This window comes from Seriola dumerili, unplaced genomic scaffold (assembly GCF_002260705.1).
Source record: "Seriola dumerili isolate Sdu_G_001 unplaced genomic scaffold, Sdu_1.0 BDQW01000110.1, whole genome shotgun sequence".
In the NCBI taxonomy this organism is placed as follows: domain Eukaryota; kingdom Metazoa; phylum Chordata; class Actinopteri; order Carangiformes; family Carangidae; genus Seriola; species Seriola dumerili.
The window spans coordinates 5,953,170-5,975,331 of record NW_019174365.1 but is presented as its reverse complement, the minus strand read 5'-3'; the positions used below and the strand labels follow the sequence as shown (position 1 = coordinate 5,975,331).

General features: G+C 40.7%; 1 protein-coding gene across 3 annotated transcripts; it reads left to right on the top strand.

Moving 5' to 3' along the window:
* The first annotated feature begins 221 nt into the window (after nucleotides 1-221).
* On the top strand, nucleotides 222-22,162 carry fam91a1 (family with sequence similarity 91 member A1). Of its 3 annotated transcripts, XM_022747622.1 has the most exons (24): nucleotides 222-479; nucleotides 1,968-2,052; nucleotides 2,656-2,807; nucleotides 4,557-4,614; nucleotides 6,693-6,760; nucleotides 7,146-7,259; nucleotides 7,819-7,909; nucleotides 9,425-9,487; nucleotides 9,859-9,965; nucleotides 10,106-10,144; nucleotides 11,975-12,087; nucleotides 12,934-13,043; nucleotides 13,612-13,724; nucleotides 13,828-13,914; nucleotides 14,116-14,245; nucleotides 16,422-16,570; nucleotides 17,287-17,421; nucleotides 18,567-18,680; nucleotides 18,833-18,905; nucleotides 19,529-19,675; nucleotides 20,199-20,300; nucleotides 20,494-20,617; nucleotides 20,750-20,819; nucleotides 21,695-22,162. In XM_022747622.1, the coding sequence occupies exons 1-24, from the start codon at nucleotides 408-410 to the stop codon at nucleotides 21,878-21,880; spliced, it is 2,502 nt and encodes an 833-aa protein (XP_022603343.1). In that variant the 5' UTR covers nucleotides 222-407; the 3' UTR covers nucleotides 21,881-22,162. The 3 variants fall into 3 exon arrangements, with proteins under 3 accessions (XP_022603343.1, XP_022603344.1, XP_022603345.1); XM_022747623.1 differs by lacking the exon at nucleotides 1,968-2,052; XM_022747624.1 differs by lacking the exons at nucleotides 1,968-2,052; nucleotides 2,656-2,807; nucleotides 4,557-4,614 and having other exon boundaries at nucleotides 411-479.

The window sequence follows — 22,162 nt, the reverse complement described above, 5'->3', positions numbered from 1 at the left end:
ACTACCTGACATGTTGCTCAGCAGGCTGTGAATGGCTTTGCATGCCCTAATAATAACAATAAACACAGCCTTTTGAGGTGGAATATTACTGGACACGACACTGATCAGGTGTGATAACCAATCACCTCTCATTTGTCAAGAGCTCCATTCACATCCACGGTCACGCCTCGGCAGGAAGTGACGACTGTGGCCACGAGCGTGACGAACGGCTTGTTCGAAAATACAACAAGGAAGTGACCGTTTATTGAGAAGGAAAATAATCACCAGAGAAAACATCTCTGCAAATCGGGGGTCGCTTCGCTCGGTTGTTGGGTGTCGGGGTGGGGTAAAGTCACCGTGGACTTGCCCGAGAGCCCGTTTGTGACCGTCTCGAGGGATTCTGCTTTTAGCCAGCTAGCTAGCTAGCGATGAACACGGACGTGGAATTTCACATCAGGCAGAATTATCCGTGGAACAAGCTCCCCGCTAACGTCAAACAGGTACCGTGTTTTAACGTCTCCTCAGGCCGGGGGGCGAGGAGGCGGGGAGGGGGGTTAACCTGTCAATGTCACACGGGCGGCTGTCAGCGACGCACCGCTCGCTCCCTTCCTCTGCATCGGTTTCTCCGTTCAGCCGGAGCCATAACTGACCATCACTGTTGCAGCCTCTGCTATAACTCACACTAGCATCACATGACACACAAGTCGAGTCAAGTCAGATTTTATTAATGTGGCCCAATACTACAAATCACAAATTTGCTTCATGCAAATTACAACATCATCTGTCCTTAGACCCTGAAAGCGGACGACGAACAACTCCCCCACCAAAAAAAAAAAACCCTTTAATGGGGAAAATGGTAGAAGCCTCAGGAGGAGCAACAGAGGAAGTATCCCTAATGCAGGACTAATAGACACGCAGATTTACAGTATGGACAATGAGGATGACAACACCATAGATTGTAAACATTAATGGCTGTTTGATAGGTGGCACCACATGATTTTAGTGCTTGTCACCTGCACGCATTGTAATGTCGGAAAACGTTAAGGATGTTATTAGTGTGCACAGATCCCTCATCCTGCATAAACGTTGTGCCGTTACGCCAACATGTCGTGGCAAAGAGGAGGCGGGCACGTGCACATGTAGAGTATCTGTGTGCTGTTGTTCCAGCTGCCTGCATCCCAGTGCATCCTCACCAAAGCTGAATAACTGATCAGAAAAAGACTTTCAGGCTTACTGTGTGTAAGCTGGGTTGTGCCAATATAACTGATAATTTTACGAGTGCACCAAGTTGTCAGGTTTTTTTCCACTGATACCGATTTTGTTATTTCAATTCTGCCAATAGGAGTACGATTTGATATCAGTGTTGATTTCCCTTGAATTTAAAATCCATATAACTCACTTCCTGGATGTAATGAGGTCATAGATTGCCTTGGCACTAAAAACTGAGTTGGTGGTCTAAGCTGATAGTGAAAACGTTAACTTATAATAATGATAATAATAATAATGACATTGACACAGAAACAGAATTTAATGTGGATTGGTCATGTCACGGCCCATACCTGATTCACTTAATAAGGTCAGTTCTGGTGCTGATACTGATCAGGCATACCAGATCGGTGCATCCCTAGAAAATCTGTTTGGAAGTATGCACTACTAAAACACTATATCAGCTGACACAACAAACTTAAAATGGCCCTTCCTTGATTACCTGGTCCTGTTTTGGGTCCCTGTGTCAAAATCTAGTTTTTAAGACCTTCATTGTTTCAGTTTTGTGTTTACATCTTGCATGTTTTTAAACTGATGTGTTAAATCAAATTACATTGTAGTAAATCTGGGGCCAGGTCATATTCTTGCATAGAAAATTTGTATGCATTGCACACACAGTGGAAAGAAAAGGGGGTTAAAAGGGGCCTAGTAGCTAGTTTATTTGCACCCTAGCAGGTTAATTCAGCCATGGTCCTCACCTATGTGCTGTGTTTGTTCTGCAGAGTTTGGGGAACTCTCAGCGCGAGTATGAGAAACATGTGCTGCTGTACAGCATCCGCAACCAGCTGCGATTCCGCAATAACCTAGGTAAGAAAGTTTGTCCATAACACTAGACAGACACATTCTACTGTATGACATGTCATGATTCGATGTGAGATTAAAAAGAGACGGAGAAAACAAATTCTCTTGCATTTTATGGGTCTACAATAAAGCATGTGAGTAAGTTTCTGGATTGGCCAAATATAATCTCAATCATCAAATACATTTAGGATAAATCTAATTGTTTATTCTGCATTAGCTTAAGTGTATGTAAAAGTAAAATAGCTGCTTAGTGTTAATTGTAACTGCACCAGACCAGGTTAGCATGTTTTATTGCAGGTACATTCAGCAATACTTGACTCCTCTCTTGGTACGCTTGTATGTGTATGAGTTGCTGTTATATTATTGGCATTATCCTTAAGCATACTTGTCTGCAATGATTGAGAAAGTGATTATATTACCACTTAATTAAAAAGTCCATGACACTTTATCTAATCAATTATGTTATTTCTCTTGTGACCATTCGGAGCTTGTTCCGGATCAATATTCCTTTTTCAACCTGGATTGATCTGGTATAGATTGACTAGAAGTGTTCCCTCATACAGTAACCCTGGCTGTGACCTGACTGCTGTGTCTGTGTGTTATGAGCAGTGCGCCACGTGAGGAAGGATGAGCGCAAGTACTATGAGGAGCTCCTGAAGTACAGCCGGGACCACCTGATGCTGTACCCATACCACCTGTCTGACATCATGGTCAAAGGGCTGCGAGTCACTCCGTTCTCATATTACATAGGAATCATGGAGGTGAGGAACTCATGCTGCATTGCAGAATAGAAGTGGCAAGACTGGTGTTTGATGTGGCTAAGCTTCGACACTTTTTGTGTTATCATAATCTCAGTAAGCAGGTACTCTCACACCTGAACATCTATCTTTGTGCACACAGTATGTGAAATCCCTCGCTGATTCAGGAGTCTTGCTTTTTATTCAGAAACCCAAGACAATAACACTGGTGATTTCACAATTTTACGTGAGCTTTCAGAACAATGAGCTGGGTAAACTCAAAAGAACAGAGCAGGAATTCTTGTTGTGCAGCAGCAAAGATTCTCTAATTGGTTTGGAAACATCCAGTCTCTGTTCATTTAAACTGAACAATGACTTCAGTTTTGTAATCCCTGGAAACAACTGCAGAAATGGCAGTTTCAGGCAAGACAGGGAGTCGAAAGAAACTATTATAGTAAGAAGGATCTGAGCTTTTTACAGCTCTGTGCTTTCATGTGTAGTGTGTTCTTTGTTACACTAACAATGGCAATATACCAAATTATATGCTACTTCTCAATAGATCTACTAAAAGGCATCATTTTGTGCATTGAAACCGTTACTGTATGGTCAGTATGTATAGAGGAGAAAGTCTTTGTCATTGGCTTGCATGGGTGAGTAGTGCACTTGAAATTTCATTTTGTTTGCATGCCACTAAGAGGGGAAATGTTGTAACCTAGCAACAGAGTTGTTGCATTTGATTATGAGATATACCCAGGTAGTTTATTAAATAATCTGCTGTTTTAGAAGAACATGTGGTTTAATATTGTACATGTAATGTTGCATTTCCTCACGTTGATAGTCTTGGCATCAGTCAGGCACTAGGTGTCAGTCAGTGTCTAGTGACAGTGCCTCATGTAGCAGTTTAGGGAGAAGACTGATCCCAGGACCAACACACCCAGAGAAAAATCTCTGTTTGTTCTGCAGTCAGTTTGGGCTTTGCCTGCACGGCGGCTCACTCCCACTGCTAAAGCTCAGTCTGTTGTTTGAGGCCGTCACAGCCGGGCTCACAGAGAACCAGTCTGTCGGAGACTTTGACCAGCCGGGTTCTCCTTGACTTCTGAATTTCTCAATTACATGTTCACATGGCTAGAAGTGTTGCTTTGAAAAGTAATCCATACTACATATATAGTAGTATATATGTAGTAAAGTACTTATCATTTCTTAATGATAGTAATTCAGTTACCTCTGTTCTGTTACACTTGAAGCAGATTATAGATATATTTATTATGTGATGTCTTTACATAATTTCCTCAGATGTATCTCCATTACTTCACAATCGTGTGTGTGTGTGTGTGTGTGTGTGTGTTCGTTCTTACTGTGTGTTTGCAGATGCTAGCTGGCACATTCGATTGTTCCACATTTAACATACTTCCCATTTCATCAGAGCAGATGTGACTAATACGTTCTTTCTTATGACTTCACTTACAAATGTGAATAAAGATGAGCCATTTAGTTTTTAGCTCACTTAAAAAGGCTTCACCCACTTTTATATGCATGCTAAACTAAACTTGACTGAGCTTTAACTGTGGCCACTGAAGTGCTGAAAGCTATGTCATATTCTGATAATCCGTCTTAAGCACTTAATGAAAACGGGGAGTAGAAATTAGCATGGCCGCCCAGATCTGCTAATCCTGTTATTAATCAGAGGCAGGGGACATAGAAAGGAGAGAGGAAAAATGAGTTTAATTCTTCTTTTCCCTGTCTACTTTCTCCTTTCTTTTTTTGCACCTCCAGGATATTATGAACAGTGAGAAGAGTTACGACTCCTTGCCCAACTTCACTGCTGCTGACTGTGAGTTCTTTCCCCTTATATTTTTCCCCCTTCTCTTCCACACTGTTGAAATGACTTCACTGGGCTTCTGTGTAGCCCCCCCACCACCACCACCTCCTTTTTCTGTGTGTCTGGTCTCTTTTCTACATCTTTGTTTTTAAAATGCTGTCAAAGTACAGGGCGGTAGGACAGTCTCTATGAAAAGATGCAAAGTTTTCAGAAAGCTGAGGGTCAGGAGGTCATTGGAGGGGCACTTTAAACTTTAAAGATCTCCAATGGTTATTTTACTTTGCTTTATTATTCATAGTGAGAATCAGTTCTTCAGTACTGACCCTTACAAATGAGGGGACAAGGTAATTAATGGACAGAAAATTAATTGGTCACTCTTTTTAAAATCAGTTAACTGTGTTTGTGTCAGAAAAATTTGGAGATGTCATCTTTAGGAAATTGTAACTGCCATTTTTGTTTTACTTTTCTGGCCTTTAATCAACCAAGCAAATTAATCAGGAAAATAACTGACAAATTAATTTACTTAATTTATGTCTTGTTTCTTTTTTTCTCATTGTGAAACTGCGTTTCTAACACAGAGCAATTAAAAGATAAATTAAGCTAATCAAAATATTGTTGTTGTTTTTTGGAAAATGGGCTATTGGCACCTGAGTGCCAGCCTTTTTAGCAGGTGGAGCATATTTTATTTTTTTATACATTTTTCTTGGCAGGTGCATCAGATTTTTTTTCAAGTGTTTTTGATCTGCTTCTGTGTTTTGGTTTTTAAGTACCGGGGGTTTGAGTTTTCTTAGAAAACTTACTACTACTCCTCTTAAATAACAGATCCCACAATAATGTTGTCTATAATAGACATGGTTTTCATATCTCCTGACTAGCATAACTAATGAACATAAATTATTTCATTGTATTTCCATAACCAAACCAGAGCACTGGCCAAATGGTTTTTGGATTGGTTGTTATAAATCCTATTTCATAGTAAATCAAAATTGCTCCTCAAAAAAGAAAGCTGTCGCTTCTCTGATGTGTTACTCCATCACTGAGGAGCCGTATTCCTCAGAAATTATTGCAAAACCCAATTAAGACTGCGTCAGCTGAAAGTCAAGTGTGAGGTCAGTTGTAGTGTTCTTTGACTTTCTGCTGTCAAGTGAAACAGGCTTTGGCATTGGCCTGTGAGTGACTGAGTCCTGGCAGTACAGGACCTTCATGCTGCGGAGACAGAAGGCTGCCAGCAGGCTGTCGGAGCCTTGCTCGGAGGGGCCTCTCTCCTCTAATCTCCCTGGAGGAGCTTTGGAAGTGTGTCATGCAGAAGTGGGTGGATGGAGAGACAGTGAAAGTGTGTGCGTGAGAGGTTTATGTGGGTGGATGTTTGTGTGTTGTGTCTGTGTCGCGGTGAAACAGCAGGATACGCATGTTGGATTATGCCGCGTTAGGAGGCTGAAATGCGAACGTCCCTTACTGGTCACTGCTTGCATTGGCAACCGTCCCAGCACATTTTGCTCTGCCCCTTGCAGGCCTGTGCAGCACAGGCAAGAGGATGTGACAAGGTGGGATTTGGAGACAAATTTTCATAACTCTGCTCTACACTGACTGTAAAACTTTTGCTATATGGCACAGCATCTCCTCAGATTCATAATGTACATGTTAATTTGATTACAGATGAAAATGCCTGGACACACTTTTATTGGTAGAGATACCTTGTGTGTATGTTGGTAGGTGGATTAGCAGTGCTTTAGTGTGTCTGTATATACGTGTGTGGGTAAGTGTGTGGACGTACACTGTCGGCAGAGTTTGGATGAGTCACTGTTACCGCTTGCGAAGCTCCTTCGTTGGTTGAAATAACTCTTCAATATGAAGTTGGAAATATCCAGAAAAACTCATTCTCCAACTTTGCTTCTTGTTGTAATTCTCTCCCATTTTTTTCCCTAAAGCTTCAGAAGCTGTAATTGAAAAATGCCAGGGACACTTTTGCAGCTGCAATGCAGCCAGATTTATTTTCTGTAGGGTTAATGTGTAGTGATTACAATTTCATAGCCAGTTACTGAGGCATGATTGAGTTTTACTGAGTCACTCATTTCCCCATCGTCCCACAGGTCTGCGGCTGCTTGGCATTGGGAGAAACCAGTACATCGACCTGATGAACCAGTGCAGATCCTCCAAAGTAAGACTTGTTTATAAAATAGGCTTTTTAAAATAGCTGGATAATTTATAAAATGCAAACCTAACACTTAAGACATATAGATGTCATGTCTCTGCTTGCATTATGGACTCTGTTATGTTTGCAACTTTAGTGCAAAATACACATGGGAGTATAGGATATTGAATCCAGTAGTACTTAACCTGTTTGGCATCCCAACAACAAACTGCACAGCAATATTCTATATAACACATCCTCATAAATGTAATTAATTGCTGTGATATATAGAGTGAATATTTGAGTCTTGTTCCACGATACTCTTTATAATCAAAATATCGACACTTCACAGTCCTTCTCAGTTGGTTTTGGTGACTTGAGCTCCCCACACCTGATGATCTTTTTTTGTCAGAAATTCTTCCGCAGGAAATCGGCGCGGGACCTGCTACCGGCCAAACCAGTAGAGATCTCTGTGGAGCCATGGTGGGTTGCACAGACGGGCTACATTACCGAGGACGATATCAGGGTGAGATAAGGACTTTGTTTCTTTTCTTTTCCATGTTTCAGTTTAATTTTGATAATAGACATGTGTGTTTACATGTTTTATTTGTAGTGATAGCAATTTGAGATTATGGGTAATATCGTAGTCGTAGGATGGGAGGAGAGAGAACAACATGAGTTTTTTGACAAAACCACTGAGGAAGCAACACTTTATTTTAAATCTTTTTTCCAGTATGCGCAGTACATGTATAATAGATCTACAAATTGAATGAAAGAATGAGTGTTGATTAGATTTTTACCTTGAGCTTAAGTTACAGCTGTTCATCCCGTGAGCCCCCTCATTGCATGTTGAGATCTCACCTGACTAAAAATCATTATCTGCCAAGTTTACAACAGTTTTTTCTGCCTCCCACAAAAGGCAACGCTGGAAAACAGTCCACACTGTTATCGCATGCAAATGAATTCATCCCTCCCAGCAGCTGCACTACCACTGTTGTTCGCTGGAGGTGGTTTTTGACATCCATGGAAACAAAGCCACAAGTACAGGTGCACTCTAATGTTGCCTCTATTGTGTGTGATTACAGATCTGTTCTCCAGCAGAGAAGAAAGCCATAGATAAGATGATAGATTCTGGTCCTCAGCTGGCTGGTACAATGGAGTACAATGTAGTGTTAAGTGAGTATCTGCGACATGTTGATACAACTGTATCTGTATACATTAGTCTTTAAGATATGATAAATGTACTACTCTGATACCGTACTTTGGCAAAATGAGCCCAAATGTACACTAATGTTCAGTGTGTTTTCCTCTCTAATTCTCTGGTAATGCTGTTTATATATTGTTTTAATTCTAATAACACAATCCACTTTTTCGCTTTCAGTCTGTCAAAAACATTCAATAAATTCCTTTACCTTGTGTAACACTATTTATAAGTTTATGGTAAAATTTACCATACATGGAGATAGAGGGGGACTAAAAATATGAAGCACTTTTCAGTATAATACAGACCAGTATAACACCATTGTTAAATAAAATACCTCCCATCTTCACACCCCTCACAAAAGCATGTTAACTGCATTGTCCACCCTCAGGAGTATGCTTTATTTTTTCTAATAAGACATGAGAACAGCAACATGATAACTATACGACAACTCAAGATTTTGCACATAGCATTGCTTCACTGTCTTCCTTTTTCCAAATTTGATTTGGTCCAGTCTCTTGTTGAATTATGTCGCATCATATATCTTGTTTCAACAGGAAATATGGAAACAAACTGTCTGTCTGAGGGGCCGTTTTGTGTTTGGCTTTACAGTCTTTGTGAAACGGCATTTTGAGATCTACCTTAGATCTGACAGTAGACACGCTAACAGGTCATAGTAGAAAAAGCACAGGTATTACTAATAACATTAATTATGGCTCCATTCTATTAACGTGTGACAGTGACAGTGAACCAGCATGAACAACACCAGGACCCTGAAACTGAAGCAACTGAATTGAATTCAGCCATCATTCATTTTATTATTTACACAGTGACATGTCAAAATGTGTTTGGTGAGAAAGGTCTATTGAATATATCTGCTTTTAAACCATTAAAAATAGGGTGATGAGATCATAAAATATTAAAAGCAGTTTGTTCAGATTTAAGTCCACTGGTGCAGGACTAGCTCCATCTATTAAAGCTCCACCCTCACTTAAGGGTACTAAGAATTTGAAAAATATGGGATTTTGATATAAAATACAAGAAAATCTTATCATTTAATACCAAAAAATGTTAAGTATATTTAATGGAAATTCTAACATGGGCAAATAACGTCCTCATCAATGTTCTGGTGTGAATTTAAAAGATGAAGCATGGGGACTGAGGTTGTGTCCAAGCAGTTTAAATGTTAATTAGAGAACACTTTGACAGTGATGAGCCTCTGCCACTGGAGTGCTGGTGACTGAGTGGGAATAGATACAGTTAAACACAGGAGGTGCTGCGTGATTTGAGTACAAGTACCTGTTTAAATGAGATTTTATTTCTTCCACTGCTCTTGAATGTCTACTCTTTCTGTTCTAATCAGACGAAGTTCAGTATCTAGATAGTAATATTATATATTTTTTTTTTCGAAACAACAACAGAGATGTTAATGTGAAGAAGCACAATCATGTTTAAAGAGTTGTTTTTGTATTTTTGTTCTTTTATTGCAGGCCTGTACAACCGGGGCTTCATTTACTTGGATGTTCCCATATCTGATGACAGCTGCATCTCAGGTGTGTGTGTGTGTGTGTGTGTGTGTGTGTGTGTGTGTGTGTGTGTGTGTGTGTGTGTTGTGTGGTGGTGTTGTGTGTGGTGTGTGTGTGTGTGTGTGTGGGTGTGGTTGTTTAAAACATCCTGTTATTATCTTTCCTGAAAAATTGCCTTCACTAAACACTGTATGTAATTAAGTGACAACTGTGGGAACATAAATGAGCACTATGCTTAATGGACTTGCATTGCAATGCCTTATTTTGTCATTACAGATACATACAGTCTTTAAAAAAGAAAGCAGAGAAAACACTTAAACAGCAAAATAAAAGAATGTAAAAAAAAAAAAAAAATGGAAATTTTTGTACAGTTGTTCATCACTGTTTGTGTTTTTCAGTGCCCCCGCTGGAAGGCTTTGTCATGAACCGGGTCCAGGGCGATTACTTTGAAACGCTTCTCTACAAAATCTTTGTGTCCATTGATGAGCAGACAAACGTAGCGGAGGTAGGCTTTAGAAATATGTTTCATTGAGCCTGCTGTGCTCATTAAATGTAATATGACTGTGTCTGTGTATTGATCAATTTTTCAACCGAGTCCTATGTTCTTTTTTTCTTCCTGATCCTTTCTCCCTCTGTGACTCTCAGCTGGCGAATGTGTTGGAGATTGACTTGGACTTAGTGAAGGTGGGTGTCCATTTGCTGCAGAATGCGACAGTCTTACTGTAATGTCTAGACTAAAACACTGTTTTTCACAACAGGATGGTAAAACGGTAGATATGAGAAGTATGGCCCTGTAACTTCTCATAAAGTTACATAATGTTCACATAGTGCACCTCTATCATACTGCTATATTATATGTAAAGGATAATTATGTAAAGATAATTTAAGGATGTTTTCATAGTCTAATGCAAAATACTTTCACAGTTGACTGTATGAAAGAAAGCAAAAAGCTCTTTTCTCTTTCCTTTTTGGAGCCAAATGTTGAGATTTAAGTTTGGAATCTAATCCAAATATATATTATAATATATATTATGTCATTTTGTTACAGTGGTACATTGGCTTTGCTGTTATTTTTTTTGCACTGGCCATTTTAAGTGGAATAGAGTGCAAATTGGTGAGAAAAGCAGAGACACAGTGTAGCCTAGCAAGTAGATATTTCTGCACGATATTGCGGTTTTACTCTGAATACATACTCACACACACCTGAGAGGTATACTGTGACAGTCATACGCAGCACACACACAGTTTCAGATTAGATCCATCATGCCCCATGACTCTACCAGAGGGCTGAACAACACCATTTCAGTTGAATTGGTGCTCAAGTTTGACCCAGTTTTCCCCAGTTCCCTATTCATTCTCTATCAGACACGGAGCCAAACTGCCTGTCAGTGTTATGACCTCCAGTGTGAAGCGCTGAACTCCCCTGTCCCTTGCTCTCATCTCATTCCTGCCGCTGAAAGGCAACACTTCAGAGAAGTGGTTGAAGGCAGCAGTGGCAGCGATTCTCCAGGAGAAACCCTGTAACGTCAGAGATGATTGAGATGTCTGAGAGGTCTCCTTTGTGTGCAGAACTTTTCCCATTGTGACCTAAGTTTAACTTTCTCTCATGTAATGACTACCTCATGGACTAAGTCACTCGAAAAAATTTTCTTCACTGTGCTTCTTTTGATATGATAAGAGGATAGCTAAGAGTTGACTTCGGCTTGCACCTCTAGGGCATCAAGGTGTAGAAAGCAATCAAGTCTACCATACTTCACTGAAGTAGCCTGTTCAGTCTGAATAAGAGATTTAACAGCAAGGCAAGTTGACGACTGTATATATTCAGGAAATAATGGAAAACCCAGCCAACTCTTAAGTGGAAAGTACACAGTAGCACCTTTCTTTTCTTCCTTTTTTGAGACAGTTTGAGTCAGTGGACATGTAATGACTTTTTATTGTAGATGCTGTCTGCTCATCAAGTGAGCATCACCCCAAAGATTATTCAGGTAGTTTTTAATCTCTTTTAGACTCTCATAACTCAACATTGATGTCAGCAGAATTTGACCATGTGTTACAAAAGCAATCTTCTTATAACCAGCAAACCGTCGTGTCTATCAAAGCGCCCATGTTTTTTTGGACTACACTTTCACAACCTTCACGCATTGTTTAAATCGTTTTTTCTGAGTACAGTGATGGTTTCAAGTTATCTCTTCCGAATGAAGGTTACACTCTGACCATTTTGAGTCAATGTTAACGCCAGCAATCATACAGTAAGAGATAAAGCTACCCCTTTTTCCAGCGACAGTCTCAAGACACTTTATTGTGAGTAAGTGCTGCAGCCCGACTTTCTATTTTTCATTCCCTTTTCATTGCCCTTTCTCATGGTCTATCCCCACCGAAGGTATAACTCAGGCAAACACTAAATGTAGTATAAATAGTAAAGGAGGGTTACAGGTTTGTGATATTGGCAGTGAAAGAGTAACTGAGGACCTGACGAGCGAAGTCAAATATTTTGTCTCTACTGTGTTTTGTTAGAATGCAGTGTCCATGTACTGTCGCCTCGGCTTTGCTGTAAAGAAAGGTCAGGTGTTCAGCTCAGACCAGCTCCACCCGACCTGGAAGAACGCTCCATCTGTCAACAGACTCAAGTATGTGCATCCATCCATTACTTCCACAGAACAAGCAAATTGCAATACGTCGTCTTAATTCGATCCATGGTCATCCCATAACTAGGAGTGTATTTTCTCTTGAGAAGGTTGAGACAGTTGCAGAGTTTTACAAAATTGTGCTTACACTTGAATCATTTTTAAACACCAAAGGAAAATTAACTTGTATTTTATTGTAATTACAATGAAAAAAGAAACAAGACTAGGTAGATAAAACACCTAGCATGTGGCTGGACCACATCGTAGGCTATTTGCATTCTGTCTTGTGTGAGCTAGTTTCAACCCTTCATCTGTTTGCCTCTCTCCTACTCTCTGTGCTATACAGTACTTAAATACAGCCAAATTTCCAACAAAGCTGTTCACATTATCACGTTTTTTTTCTGTTTCTGTTGTTAGTCAATGGAACAAGTATGAAATAGTGACTGAAATGCAGCCCATTTAGACTAAATGTTAACTTCCAAGCCATTTTCAAGCTGCTGCTCTGCTGATTTTATAACCGCAACATCGTCTGACAAAATGATGATCATAGAAAGTTAGAAGTTACAGAATATTGGCGTGTTTTCACATATAGTCCTTTTTAAATGAACCAAGGACTCATTCCTGCAGCACTCTATAGGACTGGTCCCACTGTTGTGGTGCAGCCAAAAACGTACATATGTGAGGATTATTACATTTTACATGGTCAAGGAAATTATATTATATTGAAAGACTTAAACCACCTTTATGGTTAGAGGCTGATGATTTCAATACACAATGTTCTGATATATTCATTCTGCATGTTGCGTGTTTGAGTACCGGTGTCAGTACCTTTTCTGTGCTCTGTGTTAGGAGCACCATGGACCCTCAGAAGATGCTGCTGTCCTGGGAGCAGGGCAGTCCTGTCATGGAGGGAGGCTCCTCTGCCACCGACACCGACACCACCAGTCTGGAGGACCAAGGTCTGGCCCCACACACATACACACACACATACACACACACACACACACACACACACACACACACACACACACACTTGGCTTGAAAGCATATTCAGCAATGTATGCAAATTAATACACATGCTGATGAATGCACACAAAGCACTTTCTGAACGTTACTTCAGAGGTTTTGAAGCAGCAGTGCTAATTAATCCCTAAGAAAGCTTGGTCATGCGTTTGAAAGTCATTCTCACATTAACAGGTGTTTGTCTAAAATGGTCTAATTTTTGGTCTGATTTTAATATTGTTGTGCATGTTAAGCTTTATTGTTGGGTTGCTCGAACTAATAAACTGGATATTATGAAAGTATCCTGTTCGTCAACCACATTTATATGTTAATTATCAATTAAATTTAATCTATTTGTGAAAGAAAATGTTTTAGTCCTTATAAAAACATTTCATCTTCACAACATCACAGGCTAATGTCATCAGTTCAAGAGGGATAACAGCCGTGCAGTTGTGCTATTACATGCGTTAATCTTACTGCACATAGTTCTTGCTCTTGCTATGTGTCTTTTCTCTGTCTCTGTAGCAGACACAGCCAGCGTTAGCAGCCTGAGCATCCCAGCTGCACCCACCAAGAGGATCGCCTTCCTCTTTGACTCCACCCTTACAGCCTTCCTTATGATGGGCAACCTGTCTCCGGTTGGTGAATGGATGTGAACTTGAACAAACTTGAGCTGTCAATGTTGAAAAGGCTCATTACGAACAGAATCATTTTAATTTTGTGTCTTTGTCTTTGTATCAGAACCTGAAGAGTCACGCGGTGACCATGTTTGAAGTGGGTAAGCTTTCTGATGAGACTCTGGACAGCTTCCTGGCTGAGTTGGAGAAGGTGAGGCCATCAGTTACAACAAAGAAAATAAAGCTAGTGAAGCCTTTGTCAGAACCTTGTCTGATTGGCTGTCATTTGTGGTGAAAAAAACTAAAGGCTGTAAATTCGATTCAGCAAATAATTGTGTATATACTCATGAATACGACATGCATGCACACAAACACTGTGGTTTAACTTCTCCGCTGGTTTCTGCGGCTCCAGGTGGAGAGCACAGCAGAGGGCGAGGCACAGCGTTACTTTGACCACGCTCTGACCCTGAAAAACACCATCCTCTTCCTGCGCTACAACAAAGAACTCACTCAGGACCAAGGACCTGATATCCCAAATATAGGTAACTAGACAGTTACACTCTCTTTTCCATTGCCTTTACGGGTAACCACATACAAGAATCAGACTTCATACACCTGCACGTGTCTATAGATGTGTTGTGCAGACCAGATTTGGTTTCTTGTGTTTTCATTCTGGTTTTGGTTTTAGGTTCTCGCTGCTTTCCCAGCTCCAACAGCACAAGTGCACAAAATAGAAACTCAAATTTTTGTCTACTATCTGCACACAGTTCTGTCTGTGCTTCGTCTGTGTTTTCTGGAGTCAGGTGACATGACCTGTGGGGAAAAAAAAAAAATGCAGGTGACATTTTGTAACGATCGTTTCAGAATCACTCTCAAACCTGCACATAGCAGTCAGACTGAAGTTTAACGTGAGAGCCGCGTGGTGTGAAGTGAATGACACACACACACACACACACACACACACACACAAAGAGAGACTATAGCTGTTAATGTAACATACATTTGCTCTGTAACATGACAGATGCAGAATCATTAAATCTTGAAGTACATTAATTACAGTACACCCATACGTGTCTTGTTAACATTGTCTTTTGATCATGTGTATATTAATTTGTGTATGATTCAAAGCGCATATGACTCATTTTAGTAAAAACAGAAATGTATTTCTCTTAAAACAATGTGCAATTCAGGTGAAAAGAGAAATCAATAGCTCTTTAACACTTTGTCCCAGTTGTTTATCTTGTCTCTGTGGTAATTCAACGATATTCTGAACTGTCAGTACCACAGTTGCAACAAACAGCTCCTCTAAATGATTCATATTCAGCTACCTAAACCTGTTTTGTGGTCATAGAAAATCAATAACTCATTAAATGTTTAGGTTGTGTATAAGGCTGGGAACTCTTCTGGGAACAACAAAGAGGAAGTGGCAAACTACATCTTTGTGTCACTCCCGGCTGTCTGTTCCTCACCTGTGTCTGAACAGTTTTTCTTGAATATGGTTCTGGATGAAGAGGCATAGTGCGAGTCCACAGTAAAGCTGTATTGTTCTACTCGTGTCTCTAGAGGGAGCAGCAGAGACCGAGTCCTCCAATGACGACAAAGCAAATCTCTGAGTTTCCATGTAGCTACCATTGTGCCACCAGATGCTGTTTGTTTGGTTTGGCTGCGTGCCTCATTCCTGATTGTCTTATCTCTCAGTCCTCCTCAGCTGCTGCTCCAGGCCTCTGCTGAGGAGTGAGTGCAGCGAGAGCCTGCTGCCTGAAGCTAAACTAAGCCCCTAATGATACAAAAACTCTTGTGATGATTGCTCATTTAGGAAGTGAGGAAAATGTATCTTGCCAACAAAAATAAATTTTGTAAATTCTCAACAAACCAGACTTAATTTGGTTGCAGATTGTATTTGAAAGGCTGTAGAAAAGAAAAGAAAAAATAATGGAGAGTTGAATTGTGATTCCAACATATAGAGTTAGTTAATGATGGCCTGTTCACTATGGCCTGTTCACTATGGAGGCATTGATTTAGTGAATGTGAAGCAGCATCATTATCACATTAACTGGATTTGAAGAACTTGCTCTCTCTGCATTGTGAAATAAATATAAACCTCTTGACCTTTTTGGCTGGGTTTTAGTCAGTTCTTACATCATACGTCTGTGACACTCAACTCTGGTTATAATTTATCTGTTAATTATCACTATCAGCAGCTCACAGACACCTCCTATATTATTTATATCTTCTGTTGGAGGCATGAGGTGATTCTTAATTTCAAAATGTCAAGATGACACTTGTGTCCTTTGAGAGAACGCTCTTCATAAGTCAGCTTGGAGAGAAAACTCTTCTTACATACTGTGCATGATCCACTGCTCTTCAGCTGCGTCAGTGTCTGATGCAGCAACAATAAGTTGCATTTTGTGAAATGTGGTTATTCACTTCCCTTCCTGAGAGGTAGATCAGAAGACTGATACCACTCTCCTATCTGTGATTAAGCTTTAGCTAGCAGTTGGTTAGCTTAGCTTAGCTTAGCTTAGCAGAAAGACTGGGAACAGGTGGGAAACAGCTAGCCAAAATGTTTTTCTATTGCTTGAAAGAAAGAAATGTACTATATAGAAGATACAAGAATGTAAACTACATGCACACACCCAATGACTTGCACTCGGCTCTCAGCCTGTCCTGTATAAAAGTTGTGACTGTCCCCGACCCCCCCCCCCCCCCCCCGACTAGGATTCCCCTTGGACATGTTGCGCTGTGAGAGCCTGCTGGGTCTGGACCAGGCCACCTGCAGCCGCGTCCTCAACAAGAACTACAAGCTGCTGGTGTCGATGGCGCCGCTCAGCAACGAGATCAGACCCATCAGCAGCTGCACGCCTCAGGTACAACGCCAAGAGGGAGGGAGAACAGAGGGGGTACTAAGTAGCATGCTGGAATACTGGATCCAATATGTGTGTGTGTGTGTGTGTGTGTGTGTGTTAGGATGTGAGAGTGCTCTGTGTGTTTGTGTTTTAGTCAACAGTTAATGCGCTTATGCTTGTGTGTTTTGTGTGGTTGTGTTTGCCCTCGCTGTGTGTTCACACTTGTGTGGCCTGAGTGATTTGTGACTGTGTGTGTACGCTTTGTGAGTGCTCAGCCTGCAGTTGCCCCAACAACAAGACTACACAAAGAGAGAGAGGAGAGGGAGGGAGAGAGGAGGAGGCAAGGCTCATGAGTAATTCCTCTGCCTGGCCACACTCCAGATTTCTAGCTGAGCTCAGAGAGACAGAGGGAAAGAAGTTAAACTCTTGTTGTGCCATTCACGCTGCTGTTTATTCTTACACCACCGGGACTCGGTGAAGTGGAATTCAGTGAATTCTTCTTTGTTTTCTACTCACATCTCTCATAGCAGCTTCATTTTCTACATCTCAGACAGAAGAACAACATAAGACCAATTATTCCTCTTTGTGCTTGTTGCTTGTTGCTCGTTTGAAATATGTGTTTATGTGAGAAATGAAATGGAGAGGTGTCTGTCTGAGGATGTGTACATGTAGGTGCATTAGTTCTGCTCCTGTGCACTTGTGTGTGAGTACATGTGTGTGTTTGTTTCTCCCTGCAGCACATTGGCCCGGCCATCCCTGAGGTGAGCTCCATCTGGTTCAAGCTCTACCTGTACCACGTGACCGGCCAAGGCCCGCCGTCTCTGCTGCTCTCCAAAGGCTCCAGGCTCCGTAAACTGCCGCTCATATTCCAGGTTAGTCTAAACTAATTATTAATCAGGCAGGTTAAATATGTTTAGGTATACAGTGGACTGAGAATATGTGTGCTGATGCAGGTATAAGCAAAAGAAACCTCTTTGAAGTTAGATAAGAAAAGCCACACATGTGATTACAGAAACAGTACTCTGGTTCTGATCAAAGACGTGTACAGGTAGTTTTTCATTCATCTTTGACACCTGCCCTTTAAAATGTTGACCTTGCTGTTTCAGTTGGACGAGCAGGTAATCAGAGCACTGGAGGTAAAATTCAAGGCTTTCCTTCATCCACCGTCAACCTTCATTTTTTCATCAAAGCACCAGAGTTCATCAGAGTCACAGTCGCACCACACTGTGCACCTGCATCTTCCTCCTTCCATGGCTTCCCAGTGGTCTTGGAATTTTATGAACTATTCTGGGAATGCACGGCAGGGAACAAAAGAGAATTGGATGTAGTGAATTCTCAGGGGAGGACGGGTAATATCATGCAAATGGGTCACTTTATGGAAACATGGCAGCATGTATTCCTCTACATGTTTCAGACGACAGACTGTTTGTCTTCATGGTGAACCTACCTGCAGTAAAAACCGGACTTCTTACCTCTTCACCATTTTCAGAGCATAATACAGCTATTTAAAAAAACAAAACAAGAAAAAATAATAATATCTTAGCTTCATGGAAAAGTTGAGGCTTAATCAGGCAGAGTCACCCCAAAAGTCATAGCAGGTAAAATCAGTGCCCGAGTGGAGCTTTAATTACTGTAATCAGTTAATGTTTGCCATTGTGGGAGGTTGACAAGTTGACATGTTAATTTAATTGGAGGAGTGAGGTTTCCACTGCTTCTTTCTTGTTTTTTGCGTCCCCAGATTAAACCGTTTCTAATATAAACAATAGAGGGGTTTCATATTAGATTTAGAAACTTGATAAGCGTTATCGCCTTTGTACAGCTGGGAGATACTGAACAATACTTTATTTCATCTACCTTTAACTTTACTGAAAATTACTCCCATATTAAAAAATGTATAAATGTATATTGTTTTGTGTGTTGAGTAATGAGCTGCCTGAGGAAGATGTGCTCACATGATGGTTTCAGTTATTAGCAGCTGTGGAAGAATTCATTGTTTAATCATTTTTACTCTGTTCAGGTGTATGACAGGTTGTTGATCACTTCCTGGGGTCACGACCCTGGAGTCGTCCCTACGTCAAACGTGCTGACCATGCTCAATGATGCACTCACACACTCTGCTGTCCTCATCCAGGTGAACACACATACATAAGCCTGATCTCTCTGTGAGGTGTTTCATGTTATCTCAAGGTGTTTTTTTGCATGTTTATTTCAGTTGTAACTTGTGTATTTGGTACCAAGTCGCTCTGTGTCTACGTTCAAACTGTATGTGTGTGTAACCCTCAGGGTCATGGTATGCATGGCCATGGAGAAACGGTTCACATCCCGTTCCCCTTCGATGAAGAGGATCTGAAGGGGGGTAAGATACTCTTTGTGCATAAAGCTGGACCATATGTTATGCTAATACATGTGTTCATGATATGCTAACTCTAATAAAGAATAATTCATTCATATAAAACCAATTCAAGTCTTTAACAATGTTTGTTTTTGAAGTTTTTTTGAAGTGTTTATTGGTGGTGTTGTAAAATGTCTTCATACATATGCAAACTAACTAACACTTAAAAAAAATGACATCATATCTGTTTATAACTCCATTATAATGTAATGTATGCTGATCTAATTATATAACAATTATGTATTTCTATACTGCTTATAAATGATAAATGGGGGGTTAAAGTGTCAGCCACTTTTCTTGTTTATACAGAATAAATTAACTTATTAATGGATGATATTTTACTGTATGTTATTATATTCTCAGTGCAATGTTGTTTATAAATGATTAACACAACCTCAGTCAAGCACAAAAACTCAATTCATATCAATCTTACCCATCTTCATCATTGTGAGGGCCCGTCTGGAGTTCAAGGTTACACTTGAAGCATCATTCCCATTGGTTGTGTTGTCTCTCTCTCTCTCTCTCTCTCTCTCTCTCTCTCTCTCTCTCTCTCTCTCTCTCCCTCTCTCTCCCTCCTTCCTGTGCAGAGTTCTCCTGCTCCAACATGTGTGTGCACAAAGCGCTGCAAAAGCTGAAGGAACAGGTGGACCTGGAGCACCAGTGTGGCTACATCACCATGCTCAACTCCAACAACAGGCACCGTCGCAGGGCCAGTGACAGTGCCGAGTGCAGAGGTGAGGGCAGCCAACGCAAACACACTTCTTTTTTTTTTTTTTGCACTCAGATGTGCGTCTATGTGAGCACTGAACAGGCAAGACTTATAGTTGAATTAGTAACAATGTCCTTGCCTCTGATGGCCATTGGCACTGATGGTGCAAATTAGATAAAGATTGCTCACAGTCCACTTTAATTATGCTGTTTGTCTGCATAATTGTGTCCCCTATTGTGATAGCATTTGCTAATGGACGTGGATCGAACTGCCTTAGCCTTTACATGGAGATTCACTGATTTAATCTTGCTGACAAAAGTGATCAAAGATTTTGTTTAATGTAGGTATTCATGCATATTACAGTACGTAGTTCATACAAATAGGCAAACTATTATTTATTGAGCAAAAGGGAAATTATTCAAAAGTTTAGCCTTTAACGAAGCTTCTTAACTGAAGGTCATTCGAGCCTTAATCTAGCTGTGATCAGTTTCCCAGAAACAACATTTCAATGCCTTAATGTTGATGGAGGTTTGTTGACTTTCTTCAAGGAGACACTCATCTAGGTGGAGGCCTGGACACCAATGGCAGCACTGAGTCCTTTGAGCTCGTGACAGAGGAGAATAATGGGGAAGGCAAAGGAAAGACTGACAGTAGGTTTACTGTTTTGGTTAATGTATTTATTATTCATTAATGTCTTTGATAACTTAATCAGATGTATGAGAGTTGGACGAGGTGGTGAGGACAGCAGAGAGTAAAGGATAACCTGGGACAAAGGTCTCACGTCAGCTTCAAAATGAAAGTCATCCCCATCCCTCCTCTCTCTTGTCAATCCCTTTCTTTCAGCCCTTTCATCTGAAGATGAATGGGTCCCCCTCGAACTGTGCTTCGGCATGCCTCTCTTCAGCTCCGAGCTCAACCGCAAAGTGTGTCGAAAAATCGCCTCGCACAAGCTCTGCAGCAACGAAAGGTGAAAAAAACCAAACCAAGAAAAAACCCCACCCAGCATCCTCACAAATTTCTCTTTTGTTTAAAACATTGAGACAAGTGTAAAGAAAAGTGTTGCAGCAGTGCTAGACTTCAGGCTTTGTTGTTCTTTCAGCCTTCAAGAACTACTTCACTCAAGCCGAAAGCTGTCGCTGAAGGTGTTGAGCTTTGTTCAGTCATTCCAGGTAAAAACATGCTGCTGTCTCTTCAGGCTGCCACTTGAGAAAACTGACAGAGGAGAAAAGATGGAGCTGTGTCCAATGAAAATATCAGGAATCAGGAATTTAATTTTACAGATGGAGTTTGTTAGAATGAATCAAGATTAATGAGTGATTAATAATTTATAAATACATTTAATAGAATTGTTGTTTTAATCTGGTTTTGATTATTCAGTGCTGTCCAGCAGCCACATCATTAAACCTTTTGTTTTGAATCAATATCAATCAATCAATACAGTATGCTACTCTTGCACCAATTAGTTCATTTAGTAGGCATCTTAATAAATTTAAGTGTTTTTATTTGATTGTATTGAGATATAAAAGACAAAAATCCAAACATGAAGTAATGTGTATTGTACATGTAGTGTCCTGAAATTATAGGAGAAATAAAAGAAATACATAGGAGACAAATAAAAGAATAATATGTGACTGTTGAAAATTGAGTGCAACAGCATGAGAGGTTATGCGAGAGATGGGTTGAGATGTAATGAGGTTTTCTGTTGATTTGCAAATGTATTGGTGTGTGTGAGAATGTGTGCGTTTCAGTCAGTGTGGATGTGTGTAGAGGTGAAGAGAAAGGCGGAGAAAAACAAGGCAATTTAAAGCAGAATGTAAAAAATAAGAGAAAAAAATAAAAAGGAAAAGTGAAGGACATGGTAAATATATACTTTTAGTTTTAAACATCATGTCTGCTCTGTGACACACAGACTGTAAATCAGACAGGAACCATTCTACTTAGCCTTTCCTGATTTGTTGTTTTAATCCCAGAGAAACGTAACCTTGTCCCACATATCCTCTCTGCCTGGTGTGCTGATATGTGACCTTTGCCCTGTGTTTGGCAGGACGGCAGCCAGCCCTCTGACCTGGACAGCGGCGTGTCGAACCCTCTCAGTCAGCCCCCGGCGGAGTCCGGTGTCCCCCTGCCCGCCCTTAACCTCCTCTTCAAGGACGGACAGCTGAGGGAATGGAGCGGGCGGGCCCCTCCTGCTCTGGACATCTCAGCCCTGCAGAAGGACCAACCCACATAAACCAACCGCCCCCTCCCCACCACCACCACCTCAAGATTTGGTCACGAAGAAAAAAAACAACATCTCCTTGAAAAGGGCCGCCCTGTCTTGCAGCGTCACGTCTCTTTGAGGAAATTGTTACTCGAGGATCGACCCTACATCTTCATATCCGACCACAAGGAAACACTTCATAAAACTTTGCCCTCTCTTGTTCATCAGTATCCAATCATGGGAAAATTAGCCCCGCCAGCACTTTGTCATTTACCTACTTTATGAGGAATCATCCTTGCCAACACTAGTTCA

Excerpts from the sequence above, each read along its gene's own strand:
- fam91a1 (XM_022747622.1), top strand. The coding sequence starts at position 408 with ATGAACACGGACGTGGAATTTCACATCAGGCAGAATTATCCGTGGAAC. Across the intron at positions 20,301-20,493 it reads AGGCAAAGGAAAGACTGACA|CCCTTTCATCTGAAGATGAA; the intron begins GTAGGTTTACTG and ends CCTTTCTTTCAG. Across the intron at positions 20,820-21,694 it reads GCTTTGTTCAGTCATTCCAG|GACGGCAGCCAGCCCTCTGA; the intron begins GTAAAAACATGC and ends TGTGTTTGGCAG.